Genomic DNA, 19,800 nt, shown 5'->3' on the forward strand with positions numbered 1-19,800 from the left:
ACAAAAAATATTTTAGCTGTAATAATTATTATTTTTTCTTTTTAAATATATTAATTTTTTTCTTTTAATTTTTAAAATAATGAAATAAAATAAAGATAAACTCTTTTTTTTGTTATTTTGTTCCGTAATGTTATTTTTTTTTGAATATATTAAGTTTATTACTATTATTATTATCTCCACTGTAAATATACAATGAGTAAAATTTCTAGAATATATAGTAATTTACTTGTTATAAGAAATATTTATATTATTTGTAAATATTAATTGTTTATATTTCCTCATAAAAATATGCTTATAATAGTATTTATTAAGATAAAAATACATTATTTTTTATAAATTATTTTATAAGAAAAATTAGTAAATTATTTATATTCCTAAATATCTTTTATGATTTTTTTATATATTTTAAATATATACTCCTTTTGTTACTTTCATTTGTAAAAATATATTGCTATAAATATCCTTGATATTATTAAGCTGTAAGAAATACTTTTGTATTAAATGTGTCTTTATTCCTTTTTTTTTTTTTTATTATGTTTATTCACATTTTTAAAACGAATAAGTATAGAAATTAAAAAATTTTTAATATTCCATTAAATAATAATAAATCGTATTCTTATTTGGAAATAATATATAATTTTGTAAAATCATTATACAAAAATGTAAATATAATTATTATAGTACTTTAAAAAATATGCATAAATTCACAGATTTCCATGTAACAATAAATTTTATTTAATTAACATATATTTTCTTACAAAAGAACATATATCTTTTTAATTATGTACTAATATACATTTTATATAATAAAAAATAAATTTCATGACTTCATATACTTTTTCTATTGCTTTTACTGTCACAATGATTAATATTATTTAACTACAGAAGGAAGTTCTACAAAATAAATATATAAAATTAGAATTATTTCTTAGGAAAACGTAAAAATTCATAATGACATTCTGAATATAGTATGTATATATTTTCTAAAGGTCATAGTTTATTTTGGATAAAAAAAATTTTATTTATGACTGAATAATTTTTTTTTTTTTTTTTCATCTGTCTAATATTATTATTCTTCTTCGTATTATTTTATTTTATTAATATTTTTATGTAAAATCTCTCTATATATAAATTATACCAAATTAATTTTTAAGTTATATTTCGTTCGTAAAATTTAATATGAGTAATATCTATATAAATTCAATTTTTAACCTTTAAAATAAAATAAAAATAAACCAAAAATAAAATAAGTTTATTTTATTATTTGCAGGAATTGTTATATATGTACACACAAAGATATAATATCATTTTTAATAATAAAATGTTACTTATTTTTACTAACTTGAGGTTCTAAAACATTAGAGTTAAATTAAGAGATAAAAACAATTATTATATTATTATTGTTACTAATTGTAATATTAATTTGATTCTGCTTAAAATATTTATATATAAATTATATTAAAAATTTATAATTAAGTAATGAATAAGTGATTCCTATATTTTATGACGTTGAATAATGAAATTAATGAAAAGCATATAATCAGACTTTAAAAGAACATTTGTTAACATTTTTTTTTTTTGTTTTATTAATATTTATTCTAATTATAATAATTTAATTGAATTAGATAAAATAAATTGATGAACTATATAATATTTTATTATAAGATAATGAAATAAATTATATTTATAAATTATAATTTAAAAAATTTTTAATGTAAAAATAAAAAACATTATTTTAAATAGCATTTAAAATATATTTATTTCCTTGAATTAGCTACTATATTATAAAATTAATTTTTTAAATATGTAATAAAAAATATTCAAGTTTTATAGTTATTACAACATAAAAAGAAGTGCAGAATGTTTATTGTTTAACTGATTATTACAGCTGTTAAGTTGTTATAATAAATAATTTTTCAAATATTTATTGCTTTTAACTTTATAATTATTAATAGGAAAGCATCATTAAAAATAAATAATTTATTCTTTTATTATATAGAACATTTTGACTATATATTAGATATATTATGTTGAAAGAAAATTAAAAATATCAAAATATTAGGAAATAATATTTATTTTTATTATTATATTTTTAAAAGAATTTATAGAAAATACGTTTAATTACTGTATTATATAATCATATTCTATATTCTGAGTATTCATAAATATATTTGAATTATGTTATTTTTATTGATGTTAGATCCTTATAAATGACGATTTGGTAAGAATTTTATAGTAAACTTTTAAAGTTATGTTTTTAACATGTGTTGTAAACAAGTTATATTTTTGTGAATATTTTATTAAGTGCTTACGTATAAAAAATAAAAAAGGATTCTAAATAAATATAGGGTTCTTAATTATATTGTTAATTTTATCTTAGCTGAAAATATTAAAATATTAAAAATATATATGATGGAGCAAAGATATATATTTCTTTATTATAAAAAATGTTGTATTTATCTTTTTAAATTAAACATATAATTTTAAGAGTGGTCTGATATAATATCATTACTTAAGTATATTTTAATTTTTCATGTTTATCATGTTTTTCATGTTTTATTTCTATTAATACTATTTTTTAGCATTAGATTATTTATACTTTAAATAACAAATATTTACACTTATTTTTTGGAGTACACTTAACCAAAATTTGGACGAAGAATACACTTATAGAAGAGATTTATATGCAAGAACTTATATATTATTAGGCAGTTGTGAACAACAAAATAATTAGGATATTGTATTAATAAAAGTTGATGTACTTATACTTGAAGATTGAAAAAAATTATATGGATCTAATTTTGGAAAGGGAACCAAACGAAAAAATAACACCCAAGAAAACGTTCTATAAATAATGTAGGAGGTTGTAAACAAGCTAGGAAAATTAAATCTTCTCAGTACACTGGAATAGATTCACATTTTGTTAAATGAACAGCTGATAAAATATATTATATTAATAAAGATAGGCGTTCTAGGAATAATGATATAAAATATTTAGGAAAATACATTAAGATGATAAATGATTTGTTATATATTTTTTCTTGTTTGTTTTTAGTATTAGAATTAGTGGTATTTGCTTTAAGAAAATTAATTTATTTGAATTTTATGTATAATACTTTTTTTTCATTGAAGAATTTTGTTCCAGAACTTATGGTATTCGTTATTGTAGGGATAATACTTAAACCAATGGTTATTTTTATATACTGAAATATCGAAAAATATCGTAAATTAAGGCATATAAAAGGTGGAATAAGTAATTCAAAGTATCCTTCTTTCATTTATGGAAACATTAATGACTTTTAATATCGGAAATTTATATGTTATATGGACAATTATCATTTAAAATGATAATTCCTTGAATTTTATAAATTCATCTTTTGGAGTATATCCTATTTTATCCGGAATAGAAAAAATATACACTATTAATGTTTTGCTAATGCAAAGGTTATAATATGTATTCCTTTTTTTTTAACTATTTTCCCATTTTAACTGATTTTAATTATTCATTTACATATTCGTTCATTTAAAATTTTATCATTAAAATTATATATATGTTCCTTAAAATTAATACATGAGAGATATAATTTATATATTTTTATTGATATATTACACCAATTTATATATTTTCATGTAAAAACTAGATTTAGTTATTTCTTCTAATTTTTTAGTATTAAATAATTATTTTCTTACTTCATTGAAAGAAATGAATTATTAGTTTTAATTTAAAAACAATTACGTCTTATTTTAGCGTTAATGGTTTAAACTCATATATTAGCGTTTAAATAAATGACACTAGGATAATAATTATATGTAATCTAAAATTAAAGGATTTTTTGTACATTAATATACTTTATAATATCATCATAATTTAAGTATATTTTGTTAAAGGAATATATGGGTTAATTTAAAATTAATATAAAATTATATAGTTTGTCTTGATTTCTGTTAAAATATATTTTAATGTAATATTTATTATATGAAAATGTGAATATAAGGTTATTTAAGGAAAACTGAAATTCCATAAATATGTTATATGGTGGAGTCCTAATTTGTTGATATTAGAAGAAAAAAAAGATAACTTTTAATATTACAATTTTTTTTTTTTTTTTTTTGAATAATCTCTGAATTTCATATGTGAAAGATGTTAATAAATATAGAATAAATATTAAACATGAGTTAATATAAAAATGAAAAAATACAAATTAACCATTATATGGAAAATATATATTGATCAAATGTTAGATAAAAATTTATTTAGAATATAAGAATAATGACTTTAAGAGTAAAAAGAAAAGTAAAATATAATAGAGGTTATGTGATAAATAATGATAAAAAATAAAAATATTAACTGTCTTAATTAGTATAAACATAATTTTAACTTTTATATAACTGAACATTTTGCATGTATGAATATAAATATATTCTTTATACCAATTTGTTATATTTTTATGAATCAAAACTTATCGAAACATTTGAAAATACATAAAATTTTGAGGATTTTTATACGTACGGTGTCTATATGATATATTATATCTTATAATATAAAAAATATAATTTAATTACTAAAAATAAAAGAAATATTCTTTAAAAATAATCCAAAACTTTAGAACACTCTATTAAAAAAGAAAAAAGTTTTATTCATTTTCCCTTGGAGTTTGCTTCTAATTGAAACGTACAAGTCTTCGTATAAAAATTTTTTTTTAGCTCATATATTAATAAATTAGTTAATTTAGTGGGAATTATTATATTTAATCATTAGGTATTTTACTTAATGAATACAAATGAATGATTATAATAAAAAATATAATATATGTAATAATTGTTATATTGTGTATATGATTAATGATTTTTAGTAACATAAATTATATAACAAAAGTTATAAATTTCGTACAAGCTAAAAAAAATAAGCTAAAATTATATGTGAAAGGAATTTTAAAATATAATTTAAGGAAAATATGCAATAATTAAAATAAATAAAGTATATTTTATGATGATGTTATATATATTATCTTTCCTTACTTATGTATATGCTTATGAATAACTTTAATAAACCGCTTAGTTACCACATTTGTTACGGCCTCTGTTTAAATTAAATATTTAGGATAAATAAAAAAGATATATGAGAATTAACGGATATTTTATTTTAACAAAATACGTAAAATTATTATTTTCTTTTTTCGAGGCATAATTTTATACTAATAATTACATATATTTGTTTATTACAGTTTCGTTAAAAAAGAAAAATGCTTTTATATATATTTATCCTACGAAAGAAATCAATAATAAAAGAATTTTCAGAAAAAAAAAAATCATTACATTTTTATAGTGAAACAAAGATTAATGTATATATCAATGAAATTCGAAAAAAATAAAATAAAATAAAACATTTTTTTTAAATCTCGAATATTTCTCAATGAAAAGAAAATTACTTTGTATATATATTAACTGTAGAAGTCTTTTCTTTATTTACATGTGTTATATTTTTATTGAATTTTGTATTATCATGCTAAAATTATTATATTTAAAAGAAAGAATTGTTAAAATGCTCTATTGCAAAGATACATAACCAAAAACATAAAAAAAATATCCTTTAATATTTCTTTAATTATTTATAAGATACATTATATATTAGTACATTTATCATTAAAAGGAAAAAAAAGAATAAATAATTTTAAATAAAATCTGCAAATTATGCAACATAATGGATGTTACTCGTCATAGTTACATTAGTATATGTGAAAAATTAAATATTTTAAAAACAAAATTCCATATTTAACTTATAGTATACAGATTAATTTTATTTTTTTTCAGTTAAATGTAATATAATATAATAGTTCCATTACATTGGAAAAATAAGAGTAATTTTATACATATTTTTAAGAAAATTATTTTTCTTGAGTTTTTCTTAAGCATTTTTTTTAAAATAATTTATCTAATTGTTCCATTTATATGTAAAAATATTGTTGAATACGAACAGATAAACCGTAGAAACAGTGATATGTAAAAGAAAAAATATAAACTTATAACTCAGCATGGATCTTAAAAAAGGCTAAGAAATCGTATTTAGTTATATAGGATACATAACAAATAAATGCATTTTAATTAAAATAAATATATAAATATTTTTTATTATATAAAATTTTTTTTTTTTTTTTTTTTTGTTTCATTTCAATTTTTTTCTAATATTACACAAACATTAACATATTTTAAAATTTTTATTATGAATTTGTTTAATGATGATACAGCATGTATGTATTATTATATTTCCCCCACTAAGATAAGTTATGTATCTTTAATGAAATTATTTTTTTCATGATACTGGAATAATTACTTCAACAAAAGGAAAATATTGTAATTATATTAGGTAATTAGAGTAAGCCATAAATAAATATTTAAAAATACAAAAGTGCTTGAACACAAATCACTGCCAATTAATTTTTTTATATTAAAAGAACTATTTTCTATTAAAGTAATTATGATAATATTGTTTTAACATATATATAATGAGAATTATTTGTATCACATATTAAATGCTTTTCACTATTTTCTATTACATTGTATAAATGCTAAATTTACTTAGGATTCAATTAATTATAATAATATAATTAAAACAATAGAATAATAATTTATGCTACGAAATACATTTTATAACATTTTTAATTAGGAAATAATTTAAAGGATAAGAATACTAAATAGGAAAAAATCGCCCAAAACGCTAAATTTTCAAATATGTTGTCATTATTTATACGCATATTATTATATATATATAGTTTTTATTTTTTAATTTAATACATCTTAAAATTGGAAGGAAATTATAGAAATGGAAAATATAAATTATGTAATAATTTCATTTTTAATAGAAATAAAAATTTATGCCTCTTTATTTATATATTACATTTCACATAGAATATGCAAATGTTCAAACATTTTAAGAAGTATTTAATTATTTACATAATTTTTTTTTTCAATTCAATATTCAGGATAATGTTTTACAACAATTACCGTCAAATAAAATATATGAAGAATTTAATTCTGAGGTCACAGAGATAGATAATAATTTAAGTTGTGATAAATTTGATTCAATAAAAGAGGAATATAAACTTAGTTGTGTTAATATTTGTAAAAAAGTTGCACGAAATTTAAATAATTTGACTAAAACGGATAAATTATGGAGCTATGATGTCCGTTGTTCACATTATAAATACTGGGTATATGAAGAAATAGGGAAATTGTTTATAGAAAATTCTCCAGAAGCAGATATAAAAGATGTTATTACTAAATTTCTTAATCTACAATCATCCCTTACCGAAGATTATAGGGTATTAAATTGTACTTATAATTTCGATAAAAAAACGTTACAGGAATTGAATGATAAAAAAGATGAGAAATATTTGTATGATTATTTTACAAATTATGAGAATATTAAAAGTAAAGATTTTTGTATTTCTTTTGAGAATGATAAATATAAAAATTACCTTAATGTTATTAGTAAATTATATAATGTAAAAAAGAGTAAGTGTTGTGGGAAAAATTTACTGAAATGTCCTAACTATTTTTTGAATTGTGGCGATGAGTTCGATCCAAGTAATCTCTTATCTAAATTAGAATCCTCAAGTGACGGAAAATGTAATGGACTAGAAAGTTTTTTGGAAAATAAGGCCTCTGAAGAAATATTAGTATCTAACATTTTGGAACCAGATTTTTTGGATTCAATATTTTATACTGATTGTAATATTAAAAATAACTCAAATTTACAGTGTAGTTTTATTCGAGCGTCTTCCTTGGCACATAGAAATAAGAATGCATTTGAATACAATGAACAGAGAAGTGGTGAAAGATCTTCAGAAGAAAAAAAATATTCATCGAAGGAAAATTTAGAACATGCGGCACTACATGAAGAAGTTAGAAAAATAGTGGGTATTAGTTCAGAAACATCAAGTAATTTGGCTATTCCAAAAAAAGAAAAAGAAGTTGATCTTAGATGGAATATAAGCAAGGATGGAACACTACGTTGTACTTCTGAGATCCTAGAGAAAGATACATCAGGACCTTGCACATATATGGAAGAATTGGTTAAAAAAGGTATTTTTATAAAATTAGAAAATTCTTTGGGTTACCGATTAAAGAAGGGGAAGACGTGGCCTCCCGAAGTATTAAAAATAGTTATTAAAAAAAAAAACCAAAGTCAAATGGAGAAATATAAATCGCAAGAATTAGGATATTTAAGACATGCATCAGGTGCAAAGTCTGAATTATTAAGGATTTTTAATGTTGAAAATCCAAATGGAGAAACAGTCCCCCGAAAAGATGTAGAATATTATTTATTGCAAAACACTTTTGTGCGTATTTCCCTTGCAGTTACTTTAGTAATGGGAATAATTTTTGTTTTTTTCCTTTATTTTAAAGTTAATAACAATTTCCTTTATATAATAAGAATAAGTTTGGAATTATAATATATTTTTCTTAGAATGTTATAAATTATATATGATAATATTATATATGTTTTACTTTTTTTTTTTGTACATTAGTTTACTCCCTTTGGATCAAATATAGATAAAATTAAAAAAAGGAAAAAAAGATATAGGACTAATTTCGCTGATTTAAATGCGCAGAGATTCACAAGGAAATTCATAAAACGTACTTATAGAAATTCTAACAGGAGGAGATTTAGTGTAGTAAATATAGAACAATGAACTTCATTTTATTAGAGTTATACATACTATCAAATGATTTAGTTTATAGATATTAAAAAGAATACAATATTTAGATAAATATATGTTTCTGTTAAATATCTATAATTAAAGAAAACAAGAAAAAATGTGGTATAATTAATATACATTAATTTTCTTAACCTTTTATATTTATTTATATGTTTATTTTATATTTTTTTTTTTTTTAATAATATAATTAATATAATTTTTTTATTATACTTTATTTTATTAAAGTTTTTTTTTTAAATAACTATAATTTTAGTAGATACTATTGTTATTTCTTTTATGTAAAAAAATATATTTCATTTTGATGTTTAGTAATTACGTAAGACCGTAACGCACTATGAGCTGAAGTCATATATTGGTAGAATATTTTTATTTATATTAGTTTTACTCATAATGTAGTCTAATAATCTAATTTAATGTTTTGTAAAAGCTTCAAATATAAGAAATATATTATAGTTATATTTAATATAAAAATAAATTTGAATTCGTAACTATAATGTATAAATTCAGAACAAGTTAGTTAGAAAATAAAATAGTAGCTCTATGAAATTTTCAAAATATAATCTTCATGTAACACATAAAATAATAATACTTAAATAAATTCATTTTAATAAAAAATGCTAAATAGAAAATTAAGATTAAATATTATATTATCCATGTACAAAATTTTTATATATCTAACAATATTTATATATTCTTTTTTTATATTATTTTTTGGGAAAAATAATGTTTCATCTGATGAACTCTGCTTCCATATGTATAGGAAGAATTTTATGAATATCCTTAAGTGTATACAAAATAAGCCTTATATTAGGCATATACTTCATTAACATTCAACCATAAAGATTTTAATTAACGGTTTTATTAATATATATTATTTATTAGAGGAATATATTATAAATATAAGTGACAATATATATTAAGAGAAGTTCATTATTAAAAATATTAATTCGATTATTTGTATGAAAAAAAGATACATGAAATAATAAGTATTTTACAAGAAAATTAAATTATCCTTAAAGGATTATATATTACTATTGTTAGTTGATATAATTATAGATAAAATTTTATTTGAAGTTGCACTTTTATTTATTACATAAAAAAACTATGTATTATTAAAACTTTCAATATTAAAAAAATATAAATTTTAATTATATTGCTGTAGAATAAATATATATAAAATAAAATAAAAAACATTCATAAAAAAATTTAATATGAACCTTTAGATGATATAATATAGAGATAACTAATTATCAAAGTAGTAACGAAATATAAAATTTTTTGTGTTGATGATATATATAAATATTTTAATAGATGAGATTAACTAATATAAAAAATGTAATTTTGTTTAATTCATATGTTGTACATTTAACTTTTAATACTTTAAAGACATTAACCAAAAACTATTACTTTAATTTATTTACTTATTTTATATATAATTTTTTTTTTTTGTCTGTATTTTTATTTTTTTGTAATCTATAATTTAATTATTAATTATGTTTTAAATAAAATGTATTTTATTAAAATTTTTTATTAATTTTTCCAACGTTAGATTGTCAACTTATAAGAAAAATTAAACATTATGAATAAATTTTTTTCAGTATAATTAATAATATTTTTTCTATGGATTATTTTTATTAGTTAGATTAAAATTTACTACTACTAATAATATATTATATGCTTGCAAAAAATACGCATAAATAGTATATGAAATAACTTTATTAGTAATACAAAATTTAATGGTAGAGGAAACAAACGATTTTATTTTGTTTGTTTTTATACTTTTTTACATATTTTACAATTATACTCTGATAATATAAATTATATATACTATTTAAAATCTAATATACAATGTATCGGAAATAAAATTGTGGGGTATAAATATAGCAATACAGCATAGCTATTAAAAGTTGCAATAGAACTATAAATTTTTTGTAAAGTCATTATTTATATATGGTTAGGTATATTTCGTTTGCAGTTTTCCTTTTAACGTTTAACATTTTGAATTAAAGATAATCTAAAAATACTATTACTGATAAGAAAACGCTTGGTTTATTCTTTGATGAATAACTAGAATTTGGTATATATAAAACAACTATATTATTATAATATTCTCTTATATTTTATTATTTCTTCATGAATTATAGGGATAATAATTATTATCTTTTGAATTATACATAATTCATATTATTATTATGAACTGTTTAAATCATTAATATATTTATTTAATAATTAGTGTATGTAACATATGTGAATTATATACAAATTAGTTATTTATGCTTTTTCCATAAGTACATGTTATTAAATTATTTAATAATATTTATGTAAATCTTACATCTTACTGTTTTAATTTGAGAATAATTTGCTAAGTTGTGAATTTATATTAATTATTAAATTATCAATATAGTTATTCTTATAAAAAATACAAATACTATTTAGTAAAAGAGTAATTTAATTAATAGTTTATTTAATTTTTAATATTCATGGAAATTTATAAGTATAAATTTATTATATTGTAATGTTAAAAAAAAAAATAGACAATTTCCATTTTTATTTTATACGAATAAAACATTTTATGACAATAGATTAATAATATATTACTTTTATTTTTCTTATTTATTATATTAATATTTCTTGTAAATATATAATTAATTTAAAAAAAAAAAAAAATTAGGTATATTTAAAAATTTTCATTTGAAAATGTTGCATAAATTATGCATAATTAAAAATTATAAATTTCAGAACATATATTACAAAAATAAAAAATCATTCATTATTTACCTTTAGATGGTATAATTTTTTATTAAGTATAATGTTAAATTTTTTATTTTTTAAATACATTATAAACTATGAATGAATTCGTAGTTTCATAGTAAATGATTTGATGAGGTAAACAAAGTAATATAATCATTTGTACAAATTATTTTCTTTTTTTCAATATTATTACAATTATTTTTATAATAGTTATTATTTTATTATCAATAAGCAATTTTGCAATAATATGTTGTTTATAAAATTATAATTATTAGTAAGAAAATATTATTAAGTAATTTATGGTCCTTCATGAATAGGACAATGAATTGTGTATGTTCTGTACATTTTATATAAAATTAATATTAAAAAATATTTATGTATCTTCTTTTTTTTTAAGTATTAAAAAGAAAAATTATCTACATACACTAATATATCGAATAATTAATTTATATATATTGGATAATTATTAATTAATTGATATTACATTATTCTAATGAAAAGTAGTTTTTTATAAATTAAATTAGGATAGTAATTTTAAATTATATTTTTAAAGATATTTTCTTTTTTATACATTGTAAAATGTATAATATAATGTATATATTTTTATGATTTTATGAAAAAATATTTAATATAATATATAATGTTCTTTGTAATTATAAGAATATTATATTATTGTTCATTTTTTCCTCACAAATTATATTATACTAATAAAATTTTATATTATGAAAAAATACTTAAGTTAATATTTTTTGTTAAAACTTATGTGTTTATCATTTTAGCATGGATATATAATTTTAAAAATGTTGTGGTATTATAATATTATGGATATATGTATTATTAATACTGTTCATATTTCATTTTTATTAATAATTATGTCATTATGAAATTAATTATTTCTTTAAATTTTTGCATATATACTTTGTTTTTTTAGAGTATGTTTTATAAATATTTAGATGAGAATTATGATGTTAATGGAAAATTATATCCAATAACTTGTCTTTTACTAGCAATATATAAACGGGGGAATCGTTCTAACGCGATATGGATAAAAGAACTTATATCAAGTAAAGGAAGGTACGTAAAAAAAGATAGGTGTAATGAAAAAATAACTAAAGAAAAAATATACAAACAGATAAGTGTTCATTAAACAATGGAGAAAACTATAGAGCATCTAGAAGAAGTGAGCCTTGCATAAACAGTGGAGGGAATCTATATTGTGAAAAAAACATATTTGAAAAATTATTTTATAAAAATACAGTTAGGTATGTAATGAATGATGATTTTAATTTTTTAAAAGAATGTATAAAAGTAAAATTATTTGGGATTTTTATTTTAGGTAGCTTCAAGGTATTAGTTGGAATCGCATTACTTGTCTTAGGAAAATTGGGTTATATGGCTAAAATTGATATAACTTTACCTCTATTTGGTCAAACATTTTTATCAACTTTAGTATTTTTGATCTTTACACTTATAATTGGAGCAGCAATGTTTTATCTGCACAGAATGGTTGTAAAATATCTATAGAGTTTAGAAAATAAAAGTAATATTCATAAGACTATGTATCCTTCTTTACACAGAGTTGTAATCTATAACAAATATGACTCATAATTTCTTTATTTATGTATACAAATAACAAATATATCAATAATTGTTTAAATTTCATAAATCTATCTGAATATACCTGAATGTTTTGATAAGTAATTATAATAAAATGCAGTTAATATTTTTGTTTTTTGGTTAATTTGAATGTAATAATATATTTCTTTTTTTTTTTTTTAAATATTTGCTCATCTAATCAGAGTATTGCTTTTTGTGTATATAATTCTGTATTTAACAGAATTTTTAAAGAAATACATGTAAAATTTTAAAAATTGATATAGAGAAATGCAATTTGTATAATTCTATTTATTTCGTTTTCCAAAATATATTTGCTGCTATTAAAAATAGTGCTAATTATTTTTTATTTTTATAGTCTTAAATAATTATATGCTCTAAAGATAAAAAAACTTAAAATTCTCTTAAAATAAAAAATAAATGTCTTTTTTAGTACATTATGCATAGAATAGCACATACTTCATTTTATATATATATGTTAATCGTAGAAGCAAATCTAGTGTTTATTTTAGGAAATAAGCATTATCTTATGTGTGTTAATATATATATATTTTTAAAAAATTTTTTTTAATAGATATTATTTTTTATTCGAACAGTAAAATTATAAATATGTAAATATGTAGCAGTGTCCTTTTAATTAGAATTCATAGTTTAAGAATTATGGTTAATATTTTGATTTTACGCCTGTTACTATATTTTAATTTATTTTATAAGCTTATGCACATAATTGAATATACAATTTTTTTTTTAAATGGAATGATTAAACTCCAGAATTTTATGAAATTGAAATATTTTTTTTTATTTATATACGTAAAAGTATAATAAAAGTTAAAAGATAAACAACTAAAATTTGAACATATTTTTTTAATCCGTAAAATGTTTTGTTCTTTTTTTAATCTTACATTTTTAAAAAATAAAAGAAAGTAATATTTTTATTACTGAAATAATTTTTTTAAAAAAAATAAATTATTTTCAATACATTGAATTTGAATGTGAATTAAGAGAATAATTTTTATAGATTAATTTCTTTGGATATGTATTATGTTGAAATTAAATAAATAAATCTGTAAGGAAGAGTTATTTTATTTTATAATTTTTTCAAGTTTTATTATTATGAAGTTTATTATGCCGTTCGGAATGTATATACATATATATATTATTATAAATCATTACATTAAAATTAAAGACAATGATTAAAAAAATACAACAAATTATATAATGTCTGTATATTTATTAGTAGTATAAACCATATGTTCATTACTTTTTCACCTACTAAATTTTTGATTACTATAAAGTATTTATCATGAAAAATAAAATAGATTACTTTCTTATTATAAAATAATTTGGGTTTGTATTTTTTATAAGAATATTCTAATGTTTCATTGATGTAATATGCTTTCATTAATAGATGATTATTGTTTTATTATTTTGACTGTGATATTCATTATAATCCGAAAAATATCATATATGCATTAATAAATAAAATTCTGATGTATAGCCGAATCTAAGGATATACATTGGTATGAGAAATAATAAAAGTGAGTGGGTAATCAAAAATATATAATGTACAAATTATGACAGTTTATGAAAAATTTACATAATAAAAAATGGGAGTCCCATTTCTTACATAACTCCTTTTTAGTAATATGTAAATAATGAGTTCCATGGAGACTATAAAGTGGAATTCTACAATGAATCTCAAGTAAAGTAAAACTACATTTCAATTTTTCTGACCCTTTTCACATTTTAATGTTACCTGGTATTACATTGATAGGAATATTTATAGTATTTTTTTCTTTCGTATAAAGTAAACAAAAATTATATGTAGGAATATAAATACTACATTTTCTTATTATAATATACTTTATTGAAAAATATATAATTATAAAATAGATTTACATATATTTTTTATTTATCAAGTATACTTTTTTTTCCTCATCTTGGATGTTATATATATAAAAGAATATTAAAAAAGAAAAAAAATTAAGTATTGTGCTTGAGAAGAATACATTTATCAATTATTAAATAATGGATATGAATCTTCTCATTTAAATCTAAGAAACACTAAAATTTACCTCATCTATCATCTTGCACAATGATACTTACTACAATGCCACATATAATATCTACAAGATAAAGGCATCAATATTAATATTATTGTATACAGGGTTAAATTTATAGTTCTTATTAATTACATTGGAACAAATAATAATAAAAGTGTAAAACAATGTTAGTTATATATAAAATACGTGTGCTCTTCTAACTGTTTTTATAATCTTTTTATTTTAAGGTTTGTCTTTTTTTATTTATTTAATAATATTATTGATAGTGTTTTTAATGTTTTTATTCCTTTTTTTCTTTTTTTGATACTTGGATAGGATATAAAAATTAAATAATAATATTTTGTAATTAAATCAGTATGTACTTCATAATTTCTCTTTGTATATCTAAGTCTTAAAATGATTTATTTTTTATATAAAAGACATTTTTGTACATAGGTGGATTTCTTATCTATTGACCATAACAGTAGTGTTATATATCTGTTAAACGGATCTTTGAATAATTTTTATATAATAATTTTTGTGTTTTTTACGAATATGAATTAATTTCTTTGTTTTTAGATTACGTTTTTTATTAATAAATTCTGATTTGTATATAACTCTTATATAACTGAATATTCAATGTTACGATATAAATAATATATACTGTAATTTTGTTATATACTGTTTCCTTGAAGATGGTAGTCTAAATTATGAAAACTTCATAATTTTTATTCACTTATTCATAGATATTTTATAAGGCTTCTCTTTCTTTTTTTTCATTTTGGTTAAGATCAATTATTTATTTTGTTTAGTAAACGACTACGTAACCACGATTTCATCAGAGTATATGAAATAAATAATAATACATATATACTTAAAAATATATATTTGTTTTGTGCTTGTAACCATTTGTGAAAATGAAAATGTACTTTACATTATATTATTAGAACCATTAACTATAATTTTTATTAACCTTATATATAAAAAGTAAGGTTAAAGATCTTAGTAATACAACAATTGTTGTTAAATTGGAAGCAAACGCGTAAATGTTTTTAGTTGATGAAATTTTTGGTCTACCAAGGCATTCAGTTACATCGCTTATTTTTTCATAATAGACTTTCTTAATATTGCTTAATTCTTTAGAAAATTCATTATTTACATGTCCTTCGCATTTGTTGTAATGTTTAATATGAAATTCGTAATATTTATTAAAATGTACACAATTTCTTATTAAAGTTTTATCTTCTTTAGGAATAATTCTGATAAACACCTCATCTAAATTATATAGGCTTGCATCTTTTAGTAAAATATTAAAATAAATCATTTATATATAAATCTTACATATATTCGTTTATTTTTCTATGGAATGTGCTGATATGTATGAAACGAGTCATACGAATTATCAATAGGTTTCTTATGTAGAATATAATTTAAGTATTTACGCGTATTTTCCCTATTAGTTGCATAATTTTTATATATATATATTAAGTATCCATAAATATTATTACATACAAGGGTACAGATATTATTACCAGCATTATATTCAGGTGGTGAACAAGTAGTGGCACAAAAATTAGAAGCATTTGCAGTATATTGTTAGATATATGATTCAAATTCTTGCTCATATTTAACAAATAATTCCAAGAATTATTCTAAAAATAAAAAATAGAAATAATAATAATAATAAAGGAAATAGTGGAAAAACTGTAAATAAGTGAACATGAAATAAGTTTATTGTTTATAACACAAAAGAAGTAATTCTGTACTATATATTTTTTTTTTACTTAAATGAAAATATATTATCTGAATATTTTAAAATTTATAAATAAAAAATATTATTGTTTGGTAAAAATTATAATAAAATTGATTTAAATATTTAATAAGAAATATAAAATGTTGCATATATTGTTTTTTTCAGAAAAATTATCTTATTTTACATGTAACGAACACCTGTGGGAAATCACTAAATACATTCATCTGAGGAGGACGATTATAAAACTTAATAATATTATACATTTACAAATTTATACTATATATTAAAATACAAGTGAAAAAATAAAAATAAATATAATACAAATCTCAATAAAATGATTGGTAAAAACATAATTTTGGTAAAATAATACTATTGCACATACAGGTGTTTTTCCCAAATATATAAATAAAAAAATATAAAGAAGAAAGCAAATAATTTTAAAACTTATACTTTCTTATAGAATTTTTGAAAAATTAAATATATATATATAAACAAATTTATGAACGAATCACTTAAACTACCCCATATATGAATAACAGTAAATGGATTTAATTAAATTAAAATTGAATATCAGATAATTCATATAACACTTATATAATAGGGATATTTTTCGTTCTACGAAATGCATAAAATCTTATGTATATTAAAATAAATTCTTTAATTTTTAAAAATTTTCAATGATGATACATTAATACTCATAAGCGTATATAGAAAACATTTGTACTTATTTGTACTATATACTATATTCACCATCATTCAATTTTTATTATGTAAAGATAAAATAGTGTTTGCTTGTCCTATTAAGTCAGATAAAATTACTTCATCTATTGAATGATCTATGTATGGGATATAAGAAAATAAATAGTATGATTCTGCTAATTTTGGAATAGTAAGTCTAAGCAAGTTTTTAGTTTTTGGGCTAGATACAATTTGTAAGAGTTTTTCGTATTTTTCCTTTTTGGGAGGTGACGCTGTTACAACTCTCTTTTTATATTTCAATTTTAAATAATATAAAAGATAATATATATATTTTTCTATTTCTTTTTCTCTTGGTCTGTATCCATCATATTTCTTTGCTTCTTCTTTTAATTCATTATATAATTCGACAAGAGCTGCATCAGATACATTTGGATTATAAGAATTTAAAATAATATCCTTATATTTGGACGTATCATAACATCCTAATAAATTGGAAAAGCAATATTTTTTATAATGCTTTTGTTTGGATTTATCACCTTCATAATACATTGGTCCCAGAAAAAATCTTCTCATACCTAAATCAAACTTATGATTATGATATTTTTTATTATTCACTGATTCTGTATTGATATCTGCCTAAAAATGTTAGTAAATATTTAATATTTATAAAAATATCCTCATTTTAATATGAATAAATTTTTAGTTTTAAAATGAAAATACATGATTATAAAGAATGTATAGAAATTATTAAATATAATAATTCTACCGCATAAGCATCCTGGGATATCCATATTAATAGGGAAAATGAAAAAATTATAATAAAAAAAGTTAACTTATTTATATGCGCTATCATTTCGGACTTAATTTTAGGAGTCAAATGTTTTGTGATAAATTAATTTTTGGAATATAATTTTTTCGATAATATTAAATAGAATATTAATTATACTTATCCTTTATTACTTTGTGATACTTCAAAATGTTAAAATTTTTACTTTTAAATATATTTAAATATAATAGTTATATGATTTTTACAAATGTAACACGAGAAAAAATATATTAAATAAAAATATTACAATAATTTTTCTATGCAAAAGTATTAATTAAAATAATATAAATAGATTAGGTTCTAAAAAATCATTAGAAAACACATAATTAAATAAATGCAACTAAGGAATATATAAATAATTTATTTCAAAAAAATTTATTTATATATTATTGTACATTTATTGTAAGGAGCCTGGTTATTTTTTTTATTAAAACAAATAAAATATAATAAAATTATATGACATAATATATGTAATTTATCTTTAAGAAAAGTATCATTTAAAATTTCTGTATTTAATTAAAATAATGAAGGATATATTAAAGTTATCTTAAGTCTTACTTATGAAATATTTTTTTAAAATAATTTGCAATAAATATAATTATTATAGAAAAACTATATATATGTAATAATTATAATTTAATAGGACCTATTTGCATGCGTTTTATGCAATATCAACATAATTATATATTTTCTTAATAAATATTGAGGGATCTGTTAATAACGAAATATATATTATTTGTATTCAATTTTATTGCTATACTGTATATGAAAAATTAAATTTTTTTTTTTTTAAAAAAAATAAAACATTTTATTTATTTTGACTCAGAATTTAGTTGTTTTAATATTAATTAAAAAGTTTTTTTAATACAAAATAGGATAAAGTATTAAAAATAAACGTTTATGCAAGTGAATTTTTTTTTTTTTATTTTAATTTTTTTTGCGAAAAAAAATAGTATTCTTAAAAAAAAAAAAAAATAATAATAAATAATAATAAATTTATCGATGTTAAAAATATAATAATGTATTATGTATGCAAAATTAAATGAAATGTTATTTGTTTTTTTATACGGATATTATTTATTCTTTTACATTATAGAATAATAAAAAATGCATTTAATATGAGAGAAAAATGGTTTTCCTAATATAAATGTCGCGAATAATCAAAATGATAACGAAAATGAATGAATCTTCATTTCAAGAAATAAAAAATTGGTACTTAAAATTTCGTACGTTATTTTTACAATATAGCATTATAATATTATTAATTTTTTATTATATTACATTAATACATTATGATTTATTGATATTTATTGAAACAATATAAACACATAGAGAATTTATTATATATTTTTTTGATGTAGTATAATATGTAATGAATATTTTAAAATTGGTTTC

At 18.5% G+C, this 19,800-nt stretch overlaps 4 protein-coding genes across 4 annotated transcripts; 2 read left to right on the forward strand and 2 right to left on the reverse strand.

Moving 5' to 3' along the window:
- Window positions 1-6,820: 6,820 nt before the first annotated feature.
- Window positions 6,821-8,693, forward strand: MKS88_002601 (uncharacterized protein; the record flags this gene model as incomplete). Its single annotated transcript, XM_067215622.1, has 3 exons — window positions 6,821-6,838; window positions 6,981-8,339; window positions 8,529-8,693. 3 exons carry the CDS (start codon window positions 6,821-6,823, stop codon window positions 8,691-8,693), a joined length of 1,542 nt encoding a protein of 513 aa, XP_067074031.1.
- Window positions 8,694-12,111: 3,418 nt separating this feature from the next.
- On the forward strand, window positions 12,112-12,995 carry MKS88_002602 (uncharacterized protein; the record flags this gene model as incomplete). The annotated part of the gene is made up of 3 exons (XM_067215623.1): window positions 12,112-12,279; window positions 12,403-12,545; window positions 12,638-12,995. 3 exons carry the CDS (start codon window positions 12,112-12,114, stop codon window positions 12,993-12,995), a joined length of 669 nt encoding a protein of 222 aa, XP_067074032.1.
- A 3,084-nt stretch (window positions 12,996-16,079) lies between these two features.
- MKS88_002603 (uncharacterized protein) lies at window positions 16,080-16,451 on the reverse strand (the record flags this gene model as incomplete). Its single annotated transcript, XM_067215624.1, has 1 exon — window positions 16,080-16,451. The coding sequence occupies one exon, from the start codon at window positions 16,449-16,451 to the stop codon at window positions 16,080-16,082; it is 372 nt and encodes a 123-aa protein (XP_067074033.1).
- Window positions 16,452-17,636: 1,185 nt separating this feature from the next.
- On the reverse strand, window positions 17,637-18,432 carry MKS88_002604 (uncharacterized protein; the record flags this gene model as incomplete). Its single annotated transcript, XM_067215625.1, has 2 exons — window positions 17,637-18,215; window positions 18,346-18,432. 2 exons carry the CDS (start codon window positions 18,430-18,432, stop codon window positions 17,637-17,639), a joined length of 666 nt encoding a protein of 221 aa, XP_067074034.1.
- Window positions 18,433-19,800: the final 1,368 nt, after the last annotated feature.

This window comes from Plasmodium brasilianum, chromosome 8, assembly GCF_023973825.1.
Source record: "Plasmodium brasilianum strain Bolivian I chromosome 8, whole genome shotgun sequence".
In the NCBI taxonomy this organism is placed as follows: Eukaryota; Apicomplexa; class Aconoidasida; order Haemosporida; family Plasmodiidae; genus Plasmodium; species Plasmodium brasilianum.